The sequence below is a fragment of the Trachypithecus francoisi genome, unplaced genomic scaffold (assembly GCF_009764315.1).
Source record: "Trachypithecus francoisi isolate TF-2019V2 unplaced genomic scaffold, Tfra_2.0 Lachesis_group0, whole genome shotgun sequence".
In the NCBI taxonomy this organism is placed as follows: domain Eukaryota; kingdom Metazoa; phylum Chordata; class Mammalia; order Primates; family Cercopithecidae; genus Trachypithecus; species Trachypithecus francoisi.
The window spans coordinates 58,143,261-58,161,458 of NW_022681453.1; the positions used below are offsets into that span (position 1 = coordinate 58,143,261).

At 47.0% G+C, this 18,198-nt stretch overlaps 1 protein-coding gene across 5 annotated transcripts in view; it reads right to left on the reverse strand.

Annotated features, from left to right (window-relative positions):
* Nucleotides 1–368: 368 nt before the first annotated feature.
* Nucleotides 369–18,198, reverse strand: part of XPC (XPC complex subunit, DNA damage recognition and repair factor) — a 33,212-nt gene continuing 15,382 nt past the window's right edge. For 3 of the 5 annotated variants that reach the window (XM_033210786.1, XM_033210788.1, XM_033210789.1), the window contains 10 exons: nucleotides 15,649–15,813; nucleotides 14,966–15,055; nucleotides 13,272–14,153; nucleotides 11,648–11,808; nucleotides 7,776–7,857; nucleotides 4,059–4,193; nucleotides 3,807–3,976; nucleotides 3,166–3,259; nucleotides 2,524–2,613; nucleotides 369–1,397 (listed from right to left, as the gene is read on the reverse strand). In XM_033210786.1, the coding sequence (XP_033066677.1) occupies nucleotides 1,179–1,397; nucleotides 2,524–2,613; nucleotides 3,166–3,259; nucleotides 3,807–3,976; nucleotides 4,059–4,193; nucleotides 7,776–7,857; nucleotides 11,648–11,808; nucleotides 13,272–14,153; nucleotides 14,966–15,055; nucleotides 15,649–15,813 (2,088 nt within the window). In that variant the 3' untranslated portion in view covers nucleotides 369–1,178. Of the gene's footprint in view, nucleotides 1,398–2,523; nucleotides 2,614–3,165; nucleotides 3,260–3,806; nucleotides 3,977–4,058; nucleotides 4,194–7,775; nucleotides 7,858–8,191; nucleotides 8,296–11,647; nucleotides 11,809–13,271; nucleotides 14,154–14,965; nucleotides 15,056–15,648; nucleotides 15,814–18,198 lie in introns of those variants that run through there. The other 2 variants (XM_033210787.1, XR_004437036.1) reach the window with 2 other exon arrangements.

The following is an 18,198-nucleotide window of genomic DNA, read 5'->3' on the forward strand; positions in this document are numbered from 1 at the left end:
AATGGCTCCTCTCAAGATCTCTTCACTAAACACAGAAAAATCCCATATGTAATGAATTCCCAGCCTACATGAAAACAAAATAGAATCTTTCATGCTGTCTCAACATAGGAACAAACTGCTGTTACCTGGGTGTTCTTACTGATGCCAATCTGAAAGAAGCTGGGCACAGGCAGTGGTGTGTGGGTGCCTGCAGTCCTGAGGAGCTGGGACTGTTTCCCGAACAATGCCTTTCCACCACACACGGTGGTTGTGAGGGCCAGCTGAGGTAAAACCTTCAGGAGGACCACTCAAGCCCAGGAGTCCAGCCTGGGCAACACAGTAAGACCCCGTCTTAAAAAAAAAAATCTGAAAGAAAATATAGAGCCAAATTTTTAGATAAACGCTTTATTTTTTTCTCAAAATGTTATAAAAGTTATTTCTCCTTAGTACAGAGAGCTTTATACATTTTTATCTAGTAATGAATAGAATCTAGTTTAACACTGATCTATTGTACTAACATTTCCTTAATTTTCAATTCGTATTTTTCCTTTTCTTTCCTGATTTTAGCTCTTTTTGTAGGCTTCTGCCACTGCAAATGTTACTTGGAAAACTAGATCCCAGCAATTCCATAATCTGAGATGACCTGTATTTCTCTGCTCTCTCCCTTACTGCAAAGAGGCAGCAAGGGCAGCATTAGTAAGCCTGACTCAGGGGAAGGTAAGCGGCCTGCAGATAAAGGGTCCTAGGTCCGCAACCAAGGCGAGTGAACTTGTCGGACAGATGAAGACTCTAACTGGAAGAAAGGATCAGCACGTTCATGGATGCACCACCATCCAGAAATCTCCCGGTGGCTTCCATACATAAACTGATGTTTCCAAAGATGGAAAGAACAGGTCTAGGAGGCAGGAGAGTATCTCCCAGCAAAGTGTTCTGTAGCTCAAAGAGTGAGTGGGCTTTGGTAGCAAAAAGCTTTAAAGACTTCACCCTGGGTGGATCTGACAAGGGCTGGGGCCAGGCGGGACCTGCAGCACCTCCTCAGCTTGACCTCCTCTCCCCTGGCCCTGCCTTGTGCATGCTGCCTCAGTTTGCCTTCTCAGTGAGAAGCCCCCACCACCGGGGGCTGGGCATGCCTGGGGCAGGTGTGGGGCCTGTAGCGGGGCAGCAGCAAGTGGTGGGCGCCCCTGTAGTGGGTGCTCAGCTCACAGCTTCTCAAATGGGAACAGGTGGGAAGCTGCTGCCTTCTTTTCCCTTTTGGTTTTCCTGGGCCCACTCTTCAGCTTCTGCTTTTCTTCATCTTCTCGGTTTTGAGGCCAGGAGGCAGCCAGTATCCTGGCTGCTTCTGCTTGAGAGCTGGTCCCCTCCTCTTCATCAGAAGAGAGTCCACCTCCTGCATCTGTGGGGGGAGCTGCTGCCTCACTCTGGTCAGGTGGCAGTGGTGGGAGGACACAGGCCAGGGTCAGTAATCAGCTACCAGGAAGCCCCATGAAGAGGCAGCAAGTTCCCAGCCTGCCCTAAACTCTGTAACTCTGGGAGGACGAGGGCATGGGACGGGGCGGAAAGAGAGCCCAGACCCTTCTTACTGAGCCTTCCCTAGCCTGGGGTGCATCGAAGCAGACACCAGAGCACCTGCTGTGAGCTGAGTGCTGGGGAACACAAGGATGATGGCCGGGCAGGAAGCTGCCCTCTAGGAGCACACCGCCGCATCTGGGGATGCCTGAGATCCATGCTTTGCATTTGCTACCTCAGTTCTGGACGAAAGCACATGATGTTTTGAACGGGCCAGATGCACAGTTCAGCCCTCGGAGCCCTAAGATCTGAGGCGGCACTCTCTGCCAGCTGGGAAGGCTGGGGAAGGTTTAGATGGAGAAGGTGGCAAGGAGCTGGTCAGAACATAAAACCAGATGAAGGGCTTTTTCTCCACCAGAGGAACTGGAATGAGGAGTGTGACAAAAAATGTTTAAAGGCAAACAGGCAGCACAGAGGGTTGGAGAGAGGGAACAAAACATGCCAGAGCTGTGTCTGACACAGCAGTGACTACACCATGTAACTGGGCCTAGGGTCCGTCTGCCTCAGGAAGGGGCCCCCTTGAGGGCTACATGTCAAATTCACACTTGTATCCAAGCCTGGCCTGGGACATGGCAGGTGCTGTGAGAGGTACTGGGCAGGCCACTGCAGGCCTGCAGGATGGTCACAGGCACCGGGAACACTGGAAGGCGGAAGGGTGCCCCAAATGCTGGACACTTGCCTCTCCCTATGTGTTCAGCACCAAATCAGACCCATGGCAACGCTCATGCAGACAGTAGAAACGGGGACACTAGGACAGGGCTTGGGGCAGAAGAGCCAGCTCAGGCCTCACTCCTCACTCCAGGGACACCTCTCCCAACAAGGTAAAAACAAGGGGCCTTGGAGACAGGGACGGAGGTGTCCTAACACAAAGCTATCCCTGACTTGATGCTGGGGCAGAATCTGGGCCAGGCCTTTCTGAGCTGCATCTCTAGGAAACTGACCCTGGGCTTGTCTTCTCTGCAAAGAACCTGCACTGACCTTGGGCCCGTAGCGACGCTTCAGCCTCTCCCTGATGAGCAGACCTTTGGCCAGCAGCTTCCAGTTCCCTACAGCCCGCTTCTCCCTTTTCTGCAGGCAAAAATGAAGTGGGAGAAAAGTCTTAAGCACTGACATTTTCAGGAAAAATATTAAGATGGAAACTGTAAATTTATAAAGACAGATAGATATACGATTTTAAGTTAAGATACAGCCTCTCCTTAACCAAGTCTCAGTTCCAAAAAATTGATCTGATTTACAAAGTGGTGGACTATTACCTGAAAGCCACAAAAACAGAAAACTTTTTATCGTTACTGACTCCAAAATCTTTAGTGGGTGAGGTCTTCCAGAACCTGGACACAGGCGATTCAAGACAGAGGCAGGTGTGGGCAGCAGGGGCAGTAGATCCCAGAGCCCAGACCCAGGCTCCCCAGACCCAGGCTCCTCAGGGACAGTGACAGTGAGTCTGCGGGGTGGGCAGGAGCCTGCTGTATTCAGTGCTCACTCCCTCGGGTGCCTACCATGATGTCAGAGAGGGTTGGGAAGGGCCTGGGAACACACGGATGCAGCCTGGGGAGGGAAGAAGCCACTCGCTGAGTGTCGCTTCCCACTTCTGCTGTCCCTCAGTTCTGCCTACGTGCTTACCTCCTTCTCCTTCTTTTCAATGACTGCCTGCTCATTTTCCCAGGCAGTCAGGAGCACGTCTTTGAATTCCTCACAGACGATGTATCCGTCAGTCCTGTGGGGACACAACGCGATGTCAACCCTTGAGCCTGCTGCCTGCTCTGCCTCTCCTCCCTCCCTGGTTTGCAGAAGACAGTGGGCCACATCTGAGCACCAAAGGTCCTGAAGGATGTCCCGGGTCAGCCAGTGTCCCACACCCTCCGTGCAGAAGGCAGGCCTGTGGAAAATCCTCCCCAGATTCTGCCTAAGAAAGCTGGAGTGAAAGCCCCTATGCAGCCTTGCCCATCACAGAACAGAGCTCACTAACCAGGCAGCTGCCCAGGAAGGACACTGACTGTTTTTTGCTCACCAGTCTGTGAGTTCCTGAACCTGGGAAGAACATTTTAATCCAGCATTAGGATGCCAGTTTCATTGGCTCTGTTCCCTCTGGAGGCAAGCCAGAATTGGTAAAGCAATGACTTTGCAAATCCAGTGTAACATCCTGAAAACTGGAGCCACCAGGCCTCGACTCCCAGTAGCCCCATGCCAGCTTTCCATCCCCATCTCTGGAGTCACCCCTCCCCATCCCTCTGTTTAGCCTCCATCGAAGGCCCCTCACTCACACGGGATGGGAGTAGCCGCCATGGAAATCAAAGCCAGTGATGGCCTGGACACAGTCGATGTCCAGCTTGCGGGCCACGCGGTGTAGATTGGGCAGGTTCAGCTGGACACAGCCAATAGGCATCATGCTGGGCAGGAAGAGGTACACATTCCCAAACTCGTTCCGGGGCACCTGTGGCAGGTAAGCGCGTCAGGATTTGGCCAGCAGGGGAACCAGGTAGCCTGGTCCTGACCCCTTCTGATGCTGCCCTTACCTTCCCATCCACAGCCACAGGGGGCTGATACTCCTCTGTCTGCCAGTAGCCAAACAGGCCCAGGTCATTTTCGTCCCGCAGCTGGGGTTCAGCAAGTCGGGCTTTCCGAGCACGGTTGGAAAAGCCTTTCACCATCTGCACCAGAGGACACGGCCACAGTTGACAACAAAGGTGTCCAGTTCCTTGGCACCAGGCCCGGCACCATGCTCAGTGCTGCATGCCTGGTACCCGGTGAACCCTCACAACATGCCTACCAGCTGGGGTGCTTTTTCTCCCTTTTTTTGAGACGGAGTCTTACTCTGTCACCCAGGCTGGAGTACAGTGGTGCAATCTTGGCTCGCTGCAACCTCTGCCTCCTGGGTTCAAGCAATTCTCCTGCCTCAGCCTCCCGAGTAGCTGGGTGTCTGCCGCCACGCCCGGTTAATTTTTGTATTTTTGGTAGAGACGGGGTTTCACTATGTTTGCCAGGCTGGTCTTGAACTCCTGACCTCAGGTGATCCACCCACCTCAACCTCCCAAAGGGCTGGGATTACAGGCATGAGCCACTGTGTCCGGCTGCTCCCCTTTTCTTACTACAAGCACTAGCTAACATTTATAGAGCGTTCTCTGTCCCAGGCACTATTCTCAGTGCTTCCCCTGCCGCCACCCCTGAGATGGAGACTCACTCTGTTGCCCAGGCTGGAGTGTACTGGTGTGATCTCACCTCACTGCAACCTCCACCTCCCAGATTCAAGTGATTCTCATGCCTGTCTCCTGAGTAGCTGGGACTACAGGCACCTGCCACCATGCCCAGCTAATTTTTATATTTTTGGTAGAGATGGGGTGTCACCATGTTGACCTGGCTGGTCTCAAACTTCTGACCTCAAATGATCCACCTGCCTTGGCCTCCCAAAGTGCTGGAATTACAGCATGAACCACTGCACCCAGCCTATCTTCAGTGCTTGATATGTTATTAACTTATTTACTTTTTTCAACAAACCCACAAGGTAGGTCTTAACAGCCGATGGCTGGTAAGTGACAAGAACCAGGATTTACAATTCAGGTAACTGGCCATCAGTGGAGCCTATGTCTCAACATATAACCTATGTCTGCTCACATGCCCTGGAAAGCACTGACAGTTCAGGACCCCCAGTGTGCTCCCGAACAGTGTGCAGTGGCCAAGGCCAAGATCTTTCCTGGGGAGTGACGTGGTGAGAGGGGCGCAGGACCGGCAAGGACAGAGTCACGTAACTCTTAGAGGAGGCAGGCATGGGCACGCGGCTGAGGGCTGGCCCCGGGCCTGGGCGTACAGACTTCCTCTAGTGCAGGGGCCCACAAGCCTGTTCTGTAAAGGGTCATGCGTGGCCTCCATCACATATTCTTTCTTCTTCTTATTATTATTATTAATATTTTTTTTTGAGATGGAGTCTCGCTCTGTCACCCAGGCTGGAGTGCAGTGGTGCGATCTGAGCTCACTGCAAGCTCTGCCTCCTGGGTTCCCACCGTTCTCCTGCCCCAGCCTTCCGAGTAGCTGGGACTACAGGCGCCTGCCACCACGCCTGCCTAATTTTTTGTATTTTTAGTAGAGACAAGGTTTCACTGTGTTAGCCAGCATGGTCTCGATCTCCTGACCTTGTGATCCACCCGCCTTGGCCTCCCAAAGTGCTGGGATTACAGGCGTGAGCCACCGCGCCCGGCCTATTCTTCTCATTCTTATAACCCTTTAAAAATGTGAAAAACCATTCCCCAGGTTGGGGGTGGCCTGTGAGCTCTCATGTCCGTTCCTGCCACTGTCTCTGGGCGCACCCTCTCTGTCACCGCTTCAGGGACTGAGGGACTCTGAGTTCTGACAACCATCCCTTTCTGAGAAGCCATTCACCCAGCACTGTTCAGTAAACTTCCACTGGGATCTCTTGGAGACCAGGCCATGACCCAGTCATGAAGGAGGGACAGAGCGGGAACAGTCTTTTCTCTTAGGAGCTCAGGCTCCTTCAGGGGAAGAGACACAGCTACAACTCAGTGTGAAGAGTACAGGGTGGAACGGGAGCTCAGAGGAAAGCCCTTGCCCAGCCCTGAGGACAGTGGAGGCAAAAAGGCTGCTCAGAACAGGTCCTGCCTGAGCAGAGGCTTAAAGGGGCAAGGAGTTGCCCAAGAGAACAGGGCTGGACCCCAAAGTACACAGAGGTGGGAGAACACTAGGACCTGGGGCCTCTGAAGTCCTTTGGAATGCAGAGGCGATAAGCACCAGAACATCACTTTGCACCATGGAGAGGGTGCAGGACTCAGACTAAAGGCGCTGGCCAGGGTGGGCAAGGATGGCTGGAATGCACAGAAAGAGCCTAGTGACTGACAGGGGAATGGATTCAGGCTGGGATGGAGGCTGTGGCTGTTGCCCAAGCAAAAGATACTGAGGCAGGAGTTGGGGTGGTGGGGATCAGAACAAGGGGTGAATTTGAGAGATTTGGGATTATTCCAGAACTGTGCTACCATGACAGCCACCAGTCACATGTGGCCACTGCACACCTGAAATGTGGCTGGTCTGAACTGAGGTACAGAAAGTCAAAACACAAAGGATTAGAGAGACTTAGGAACAAAATGGATTTAGAAAGTCAAAAACACAAAGGATTAAAGAGACTTAGGAACAAAATGGATTTCAGTATCTCAACACTTTAAAATATTTCTTACTGCTGAAATAGTATTTTAGATATATCTGGATATATTTTAATGTTAAAATTCCAACTGTTTTTGGTTTTTAATGTAGCTACTAAAAAATTTAAATGTGTGGCTCATGTTACATTTCAACTGGACAGTGCCATGCTGGTTCCAGCATGAAAGACAAGTGCGATGGTGCAGAGAAAATCCTTAGCAGCCTTGCAGGCCCGGGCAAGGGGCATCACACACTCCAGCCTGTTGCTGGCAGTGACTGCGACCAGCACCTGCAGCCCTTCCCACTAAGCAGAGGCCCCTCCACTCCCCATCCAGCTTCCCAGAGTCTTGCAACCCCCAAGGACTCCTGGGGTCTGATGAGAAGTAAATGGTCTCTGTGATCGGCCACTTTACTCTGCTGGTCGTACTGAGCTGTGTGTCCTGTGAATAGTCTCCGTGGGACCTCGTTCGGTTCGTGTTCCTCAAGAGCAACCAGCCTAACAATACCGCAGCACAGTGTGAAAGGAGCACTGGCTTCAAGGCAGACCCTGGGATTCTCACCTGGGCTCTGCTCTGCCATTTTTCTAACTGTGGGGACTTGGACAAGTCACTTGCCCTGAGCTTCAGTTTTCTCATCTGTAAAATGGGCATCATAATGCCAATTCCTATGGCTTTTGGGACAACAGAGAACAGACACATGCAAAATGCTCGGAGAACTGCCAAACACAAGGGTAATCTGACTGGACAACGTGCTGCTATAAAGCAGGGCTTTGACCTCCCAGGACCATCCAGTAACTCATTTCCAACCTGTAGAACCTTTGAACTCACAACAGGAGTCTGAGGCCTACTATTTGGCCTAGATTTCTTTTCTGTTTTGGAAGATCAATTTCTTACAAATGTCTTATTAATAAGATAATTTAAATGTTTCTCTCCTCCCTGAATCCTGCTCAAGCTGAGAAAGTGAGACATTTCTGATCAGGATCCTGGGCAGGACTGGGAGGCTCCTCATCATCACTTCTCTGTCCCTGGCTCTCCCACTCAGCTACAGTCCTGCGTCACCACTCCCCGCTGGGACCGCCCAGCTCCAGTTACCTTGTAGGGTACTTCTCCAAGCCTCACCACTCTTGCTTTCTTCAGCCACGTGTCCCTGGAATGCAGAGTGTGCACACAATCCCTGCAGAAACAACACAGGACACAAAGGCAAACTCACAGGGGCCCTGCAGGCTCCCTCCTCAGGTTCTGCCACCCTGAAGCAGGCCAGGCTCCTAGGGGGCCCAAAGGAGCTGTGCTAACCAAACAGCCTTGAATGTGGACTACCTGTCTTTTGGGGGATGTGTCCACTTACAAACCCTGATCTGCATGGAGTTACTCTGCAGCCTTCGTGCCTTGCCTCCACCACTCCTCCCCTTCATAGGTTTTCCTCTCCTCTGGTGTCCAGAGCCTGTGAGAGCTCCAGCTGCAGCCTATCAGGATGGGGTAAAGGCCGCTGTGTGCAGGCAGTTACTCACGTTTACTACCACCACCAAGCAAGCACCTGCTGAGGCTCTGATCTGCTGTTAACACCATGTGGGGGGAAGTGTCCAGAGGAGGGGACAGTGAACCCAAAGGAAGGCTGCAGAGAAACCAACTATAATAAGCTAATAAGCTATCACAGAATCAAGACACATGCACATAGAACAGTCAAATGATCCCTGCAGGCAAAGATCCTCTGGTTTCACTCTTCCTCCAGAGCTAAGAGCTCACCAAAGCCGTGCAAGTCTATTTTCCAATGAGGCTCAACCCCTAACTTGCCAAGCCATCTTTAATAAGGCACACCCATCTAGTTAGTTTGCACCCCTTCACTCTGTCCAGGGAGCGGCTCCAGTGAGCAAGGGCACCCCCATTTCCTCCTAGTGCAGGTTCAGGCCCTTACCCACAGGGGAATCTGAGGCTGAATTTCAGCACAGCACAATGGATGGAGGTTGAACCTTACCTGTGCCACTTCCTGGCTGGGCCATCTAGACAAGTCACTTTACCTTCCTGAGCCTCAGTACAGACAGTGCCCAATGTCCAATGGTTTGATTCAAGATTTTTCAACTTTATGATGATGCAAAAGCAATATACACTCGGGAGAAACTGTACCTCAAGTACCCATACAAGCATTCTCTTTCTCATTTTCAGTATTCAATAAATTACATGGATATTCAATACTTCATTATAGGCTTTGTGTTAGACAACTGTACCCAACTGGAGGCTAATGTGTTCTCAGTACGTTTAAGGGAGGCTCAGCTAAGCTATGACCCATGCTACATACAACAGGAGTAAACCTTGAGGATTTTATGCTAAGTGAAATAAGCCAGTCACAAAATGGCCATAAATACCGTATGATTCCACCTACATGAGGTCCAGTTAGGGCAGGTTAGGTATATTAAATGCATTCTCAACTTAGGATATCCTATTTTCAGCTTCCAACGGGTTTATGGAGATCCAATCTCATCCTAAGTCAAGGAGCACCTGTGTCCTCGCCTATCAACTAGGGACAGTGAGCTTGTCCTTTCTACCACACATGGTTGCTGGGAGGACCGGACATTTCCTGAGTGCCAGAGCAGCGCTTTTGCCAGTAGCATCAACCTGCCAGAGCTCAAAGCTCCACTCATGCTCCCACTGGGGTCGGAACATCTTTGACTGCCCAGAGGAGTGATTATGTAATGGTGTGGTCTTCAGACAGGAGTGGGTAAAAAGGAGGTCTTAGGGGTTGACAGGCAGCATCTGGACATCTTCCTAAGGAAAACAGCAGGGAAGTGGTCACAGTCCTCTTGGAATAAATGTGAACTTCTAACCTTTTCACACTCAGTAAAATGGCTATTACCAAAACACAGAAAGTAACAAGTGTCAGTGAGGATGTGGAGAAAGTGAAGACCTCGTGGACTGTTGGTGAAAATGTAAAATGGGTGTAGCTGCTGTGGAAATGGTAAGGTGGTTCCTAAAAAAATGATGGGAATTACTATCTGGCCTAGTAATTGCACTGGGTACATACAAAAAAAAAACCAAAAAAAACCAAAAAAAACCCTGAAAGCAGAATCTTGAAAAGTTATCTGCACACCCATGTTCCCAGCAGCATAATTCACAACAGCCAAAAGGTGGAGACAAGCCAAGTGCCCACTGATGGACAAAGGCACAAGCAAAATGTGGTCCACCCACACGATGGAGTTTCAGCCTAAAATCTAAGGAAGGAAATTCTGACCCATGCTACATACAATATGGATGAACCCTGAGGACATTATGCTAAGGGAAATAAGCCAGTCACAATATGACTATAAATACTGCATGATTCCACCTACATGGGTCCCTATAGTAGGCACACTCAGAGACAGAAAGGAGAATGGTGGGTGCAGGGCTGGAGAAGGGGAATGGGGAGTTTTTGACGGGGACAGAGTTTTGGTTTGGGAAGAGGAAAAGAAATCTGGAGATGGATGGTGGTGATGGCTGGATGACAGTGTGAATGTGCTTAATGCTGTAGGCTGTATACACTTAAGAAGGTTGAGATGGTAAATTTTATGTTACATATATTTTACCACAATTAAAAAAAATCAATAAATATGCACCTCTAATGCTTCCTTCTATCACTGACATGGTGCCCCTGGACGATGCCAGCATTCTCTTCCCAACAGTCTTTCTCCCAACTACTATACATAACCACAAGAGGAAGCCTCTATCAGAGCAGCCCAGGCCCCCTGCTGCCTTTGACTGCTGGGTGCTAAAGTCCCAGAACAACAAAGCCCTGCCCCTGCCCAAGGCGGCGTGCCCCTGCCCAAGGCGGCGTGCCCCTCGACATCAAACAAAAAGCTCCAAGACAGGGCAGAGCCCTGAAGAGAGGGTCCAGTATGACTCCCACGGGGAGCTGACAAGCAGGAAGTCATCCCCAGTGGGAGGACTCAAATCACCCACTCTCATGTGGGTTTCCCTATGCTTCCTTTTTCTCTTTTCTGTACCTTCCTGTTTTCTCATTTAAGAATATCTCCTATTTCTTGGTCTTGTACATCCCATGTCTTTTAAAATCACTTATTTTACTTGCTTTTTATTCCCATTTCTCAAAATTCCTATATCTATTTTTTTCTTACCTCAAAATTATATTAACATTTTTCAATTTTAATTTTATATATATTTTATTCATTTTTTGCTCTTATTCCACTCCTCTTTTAGCTATTTCTTTTTACTGTGGTATAAAATACAGTCACATAAAATACACCATTTTAACCATTTTTAAGTGTGCAGTTCAGTGGCATTATGTGCATTCACAACATTGTACATCCATTTCCAGAACTTTTTCATGCCAAACAGAGCTCTGTACCCATGAAAAATCCACTCTTAACTTCCACTTTGTTCCTTCCTTTTGTATGTTTTTAACTTGTATTTGTGGGGTGTGTTTTATATTGCCCTATCTTAAATTTTATTTGTCCTACTTTGTATTTTCTTTTCATTTGTAACTGTTTTTCCCCTGTCATTGTTTTAATCCCTGTTTTAATTTTTTTTTTTTTTTGAGGCGGAGTCTCGCTCTGCCGCCCAGGCTGGAGTGCAGTGGCGCGATCTCGGCTCACTGCAAGCTCCGCCTCCCGGGTTCACGCCATTCTCCTGCCTCAGCCTCCTGAGTAGCTGGGACTACAGGCGCCCGCAACCGCGCCCGGCTAATTTTTTTGTATTTTTAGTAGAGACGGGGTTTCACCATGGTCTCGATCTCCTGACCTTGTGATCCGCCCGCCTCAGCCTCCCAAAGTGCTGGGATTACAGGCGTGAGCCACCGCGCCCGGCCCCTGTTTTAATTTTCAAATTTTCTTCTCTCCTACACATCACACACACACAGTACACACACACTGGCTTAGCCCGAGAACACTGGTAAGTCAGATGAGCTCCCTTTGCCCAGGAAGAAGGCTGCTAACCCCACACCACCAGGAAGCCCTTGAGGCCAACCAGGCTGCCTCACGCACCTGGAGTAGACCGCTTCTCCACGACAATACCCAAGGATGGCAGCTGTCTCAGGATAGATGGCCTCATATTTCAGGAGATGCCGCTTCAGGGCATACAGAGGATGGTTCTTATATAAGCCAATGGCAGTGGGCAAAGGTTGGTCCATGTGTTTTGCCTGAAACTGCAAAGGCCAGACAGACAAAGTTGAGCATGTTATTTAGAAGAGGAAATGAAGTTTGAGGGAGATGATCCTTAGACTAAGTTGTTCTGACAACAGATGGTGGATCCAAGGTTTCATGAACACTAATGATTTTTGTAACATCACATCTGTAGCTTTGGCCAGTAAGCCGGTCACAGATGAATCAAAAGCTAAAAAGAATCAAATAAATCCATGGCTTGTGGCAACTTCAAAAAGTTGTCTAACCTATTTGAATGCTTAGATGCCTAACCCAGCCCCAGATCAGCGCCTGCTCTGTTAAAGGTCCGCAAGGAAGAAAAACACACAGTGCTCTTCAGTAAGAAGGTCTTATCTCAAAGGGATAATCCTCTTCTAGAGCGTGAGCTTATCTGCCTGCTCTCACAGGAAATTGAGAGCAGTGGTTCTCACCCTGCGACTTTTCTCTTGGTCCACTCTGACAGAGTTCTCTCTGCCCTTCTCTAAGATTGCTCATTGCTCAGTAGGCAATTCACTGCTTTAAGTCACCCTGTTCACCAGGCTCTCTTAGGCTTGCCCTTGGCATCTCTTCAAAAACCCCAACAGACTAGTAAGGACTGGCAATGTGGATGCTGAGAGTAGGAGAGGACGCTGCATGTTCAGCTTCCACTGAGCTTTAGGTACATTAGTTACAATACCATCTGCATAATTTCCACTTAACCCGTCATTACTAAGTAAAATGAACCAAGAACACCCCTGGAGCAAACACTCAATGTGGGATGCACTGCACTCCTATAGGAAATGATTAATAAATCTGCAAATTACCTATCCTGAGTGACTGGAAATAAACCTGTGACAAATCTGGGCATGTTCCTGTGTAGAAATGGCAAGCTCCACCCAACACCACCACTGCCGTACACACAGGCGGCTCGGGCACACTTCCTGGTGTAAGTGCTGGTTCTAGGATCAAGTGACATAGCTGTGTTATGTTCTCTAGAATTCTCTGCCTCCCGGTCTGCCTTCTCAATAGACTGAAGATATTGTCTCATTCCGAGACCGCTCTTTCCCAGGAGGTGAGTGCTCTATGTATGAGGGGTGTTTGCACATGCATCTTTACATGCACGCATGATAGGGGAGGGGGGAGAATCTATCCATGGGCTATTCCTTCTTTCACTCAGTCTGAGTTACATTACTTGCATAAATTATTCCAAAGCTCCAAATTTATAACTGGGCAATAACTAATAGTATACAGGCTCCAAAGCCACACAGACCTGGGCTCAAACACCATGGCAGTTCACCTCTCATCTCTACAACTTTTACCACTAAAATTAAGGCAGCAACTGCCCCAGCTTTATATTGCTGTGACAAGTAAATGAGACAACCCACTAAACACACTCAACATAGTGTTGGGCATATATAAGGTGCTCAAAAACAGGAATAATTTTAATAACCTGACTGGGTCTTAGAGCCCCTGGCACCCAAGGCCTTACCTCCAAGTCTTCTTTCTTCTCCCTGTCCATAAATGGGCTCTGGTATGGTCTCAAGGTCTCTGCCCACCACTCAGCATCAACCCGGCACTTGCGGGTCACTGTCATCCAGGCTGGGTCGTACCTCTGTGTGACATCTCGGACCCAGCCGTCACTGTCAATGCCCACCACATAGGTCACAGGCTTGGTGGCGTACCTGTAACAGGTCAGAGGCTGGCCCACCACGCCGTGCACACAGTCCACACATATCCACTTTTCCTCCTGCTCACAGAACACCTCTAGCCACTGGTCTACACCAGCTATGCTCCTTTTTTCTGCCCTCTCACCATCGCTGGAGATTTTCTTGCCTCTTTTACTGCTCGAAGAGCTTGAGGATGCCGCTGGCAAGCTTGGGTCCTTATGATGGCTCCCACACTGGGTCCTGGAGGCACTCTTGGACCCAGCCTTTGTCCTCTGAGGAGTGGGGGCCTTCCTCTGCTTTGGAGGGCCAGGTTCGGAATCCTCATCAGAGGGATCAGAGGCTTCTCCACTGGAGAGCTCAAAATCAGAGCCACTGCCAGCTTCATCACTCCCACTCTCCTCTTTATAAGACACCCTGGAGGCCACCCGCCGCTCCCGGCCATGCAGACGTCGCTGGGTTGCCTTCTCCTGCTTGTCACCTGGGCCCTGGTCTTCCTCGCTGGAGGAGAGCTTCCTCCGTTTCTTTCTGCCTCCCTTGCTCCTCTTCCCTTTGGCACTTGGCTTACAGGTGCCCTTAGCAAAGGTTTCCTCTTGTTTGGTTCCTTTGCTGGTCTTTGGCTTGGTGTGGTTTTCTAGAACTTGGCTGGAAGTTTCTGAGCAGCCTCCCAGATCCGCAGTCAGTCTCTCCTTGGAAGGTTTCTTTCCCTTAAACAGAGTAAGAAATTTTGCTTTGCTTTCTTTTTTTCCCTCTTTTGCTAATAATATGATAGAAATCCTGTAATCCAATAGGGTTAATTCACTAGCTAGAGAACCAATACATCAAGATGTCCCCAGCTCAGTGATCAACCAGCTATCCCTCAGGGTTGTATTCATGTATGGCTAAAATCTGTAGCATCTTAGATAAGGCCACAGTATAATTATTTTCACCCTAACGGTAAAGAGAAAAGAACATGGGATTTGGAAACAGTCAAACATGGGTTTGAATTCCAGTTCTAACTCTTATTGGTTATGTAAATTATTTAACTTCCGAGTTTCAGTTTCCTCAGCAGTACTGCTACCCACCTTGGACATATGCATTTTGCAAACAAATACGTATGAACTTAATACAGTTGTAGTTTTAAGAATACAGATATTATGAAAATCAGCTTCTAGACCATCAGGCTTCAGATAATGCCAATACCCCAATGAGTATAGCATTTAGCTTCTTGAAGCTAACCCAGAGCACCTCAAAACTCAGTGCTTCACTCATCAGCACTTCATGGAGCAAGTGAGGACAGGCACCATCCCACCCAATTTACACAACAGAAACAAAAGCAGCACTCTGCACACATGAAGCTCAGGCTGCCAGATATCCACTCATGTGCCCAAGTCTTCCCTAACACAGGGTACGTGCAAGGCTCGAAAGAACCCACACTCCATGAATACTAGCTCTTAAAAATATAATAATGATCAATTTTTTTAAGTGTGACAATTTCCTGTCAACTGCTTCTCTTCTCTGGCAGCCCTGAGCACCTCACCTTTGCTGCTGCTGACTTCAGAGGAATTGGCTGTAGAGACAATACCAGCCGGGTCAAGAGCTGCAGAGCCCGGAGAATCAATAAGAATATCTATGATGAAAAGGAATAACATAGTTATCCTAAGAAAGTAATTAAAGATGTAATGAGTTCAATGTTGTTTGTTATGGTGCTTGTTCAAGACAGGGAAAAGCTGGAAACAGCCAGACTTTCTAACAGTATGCGATGGGCGATGGAAACTCCACACACTGTTAAAAATGATGATGCAGAGGTTTATCTTCATAGAAGAACAGGAACATGCTCGTCATATATTAAAGGAAAATAGAATTTTTCCTTTAAAAAGTATGATGTGATTACATTTTTATAAGAAAAAATACGTAAATATAAATTTAGACATACATGTATATTTGAAAAAGCATCCATATACTGGGTTATGGGTGTTTACAGGATTTTTTTCTCTGCTTACCTATCTTCTGATTGTTCTGTAGTCAATATGTGTTGTGTTTGTGACTAAAATAATAAAATGAAATACCACTTTGGGAAGAAGTAGTAGAAAATATCATTATCATCAGATCACCTAAGTCTGTTCCCTGTTTTCCATTTTTCCCCACATTGAATCTTTAACTGAGTCTGCAGCTCTGAACACGGTTAACTTGGAAGTCTGGGAGCCCCTCAGGGGACCTGACCTTCAACGGCAACAGTGATAATGTACTCGGGCAAGGCCTTCCTACACGGGTCTCCAGGTCCCAGCATCTCTCTTTGATTACTGCCACAGCCTCGGGAGAAAGTCCGGTGTGAGGAGCCATGTTATGGTGAGATAAATGATTGCTTTTGCCTTGTTTCTTCTGCGGCTAAAAATTTCCAAAGTGTCAAGGTCATGAAAGACAGGGAAAGATCAAAACACTGTCACACACTGGAGGAGAGACATGATGACTAAATACAAACCAGTATCATGGAATAGAAAAAGGATATCAGTGGGAAAACTTGGAAAATCCAAATAATGTCTGTAGTTTAGCTGACGGCATTGTACCAATATTAATTTCTCAGTTTCTTATTGTACAGCATGGCACAGGAGCACAGGTCCAGAAGTCTGGATAACTAAGTGTTCACCACTAGCTGAGTGACTTCCCTAAGCCTGGATTTCTGCATCTAGAATAATCCCTGCCTCAGCTTCCTCACACGACTCTAAAGAGGTTAGACAAGATAATGTAGCTGACAGGACTCTGGAAATAGTCTAGTGCTACCCAAGCATACACAGTCACCACCTTTAATAAGAAATCTATCAATGTACATTGCTGAGGAAAAAAGTCAGGTTACAGAACTGTATGATCCCTACAAATTAGATAATGTAGAGAAAATGGACAAAATCCCAGAAACATACACATGACCAAACCTGACTCAAGAAGTAATGGAAAATCTGAACAGATCTGTAACAACAGATCGAGTCAGAAATCAAAAACCTCCCAACAAAGAAAAGTCTAGGACTAGATGACCTCACTGGTGAATTCTAGCAAACATTTGAAGAGGAATGTACCTCAATCTTTCTCAAACTCTTCCAAACATTAGAAGAGGAAACATTTTTTAACTCATTCTACGAGGCAAGCATTACCCTGATGCCAAAGCCAGACAAATACATCACAAGAAAATAAACCAATTTATGAATATAGATGCAAAAATCCTGAATAAAATACTAACAAACAAAATTGAACAACATGACCATGTGGGACTTATTCTAGGAACGCAAGGATGGTTCAACATAAGAAAATCAATCAATTACATATACATTAAAAGAATGAAGGAAAGAAAATCCAGAGGACCATTTCAACTGACACAGAAAAATGCATCTGAGACAATCCCACAGGCTTTCATGAGAAAAAAAAAAAAAAAACATTCAGAACACTAGGAATAGAAGGAAACTGAGTCAACATCATAACCCAGAGCCAGCATGATACTTAATGGTGAAAGACTGAAAGCTTTCCCCATGAATTATCAGGAACAAAAGAAGGATGCCTGATGTCACGACCATTATTCAACACTGTACTTGAAGTCCTAGCCAGGGCAATTAGGCAAGAAAAAGACACAAAAGGCATGCAAACTGGACAGGAAGAAGTAAAATGATCTACTCATAGATACCACACGGGATCCCATACATAAATGAACAAGAAAGCTAGTAGAGTTAATAAATGAATTCAGCAAAGCTGCAGGGTACAAGACAACACAAAAAAGTCAGTTGTGTTTCCATACATTTGCAATGAACAATCTAAAAGAGAAATTAAGAAAACAATGCTATTTCCAACAGCATCAAGAAGAATAAAGTACCTAGGAAAAAAATTTAACTGAAGTGAAACACTGTACACTGAAAACTACAAAATACAGCTGAGAAATTAAAGACAAAAATAAAACGAGAGACATCCATGCTTATAGACTAGAAGATCTAATAACCAGATGGTAATGGCACACAAATTAATCTACAGATTCAGAGCCGTCCCTATCAAAATTCCAACAGCTTTTTCACAGAAATGGAAAAACAGATCATCAAATTCATATGGAACTGCAAGAGGCCCCAGATAACCAAAGCGTATTGTAAATGAACCAAGTTACACTGAGGCTTCCTGATTTCAAAACTTACTACAAAGCTATAGTAATCAAAACACTGTTGTACTGGCGTAAGAACAATAACATAGAATTGAGAGGCTGGAAATTAACCCATACGTTTATGGCCAGTTGATTTTTGAAAAGGATGCCACGACCATCCAAGTTCCATTGAAAAAATCGTCTCTTCAACAAATAATGCTGGGACAAATGGCTATCCACATGCGTAAGAATGATGTTGAACACCTACCTGATATGTGCAAATACTCAATGTATGTAAGAGCAGTAACTATAAATCTCTTACAAGAAAACACAGGGGTTGATCTTTATGACCTTGGATTTGACAGTGTAATCTTAGATATGACACCAAAAGCACAAAGAGCAAAAGAAAAATAGGTAACTTAGACTTTGTCAAAATTCAAAACTTCTGTGTATCAAAGGACTTCATCAAGAAAGTAAAAAGACAACCTACAGAATGGGAGAAACTATGTGCAAAGCATGTATTTTGATAGGTAACTAATATCCAGAATACATAAGGAGCTCTTACAAATCATCAACAAAAAGGCAACGTAATTAAAAAATAGGCAAATACTTGAATAGACATGTCCTCAAAAAAGATACACAAATGACCAAGAAGCCCATGA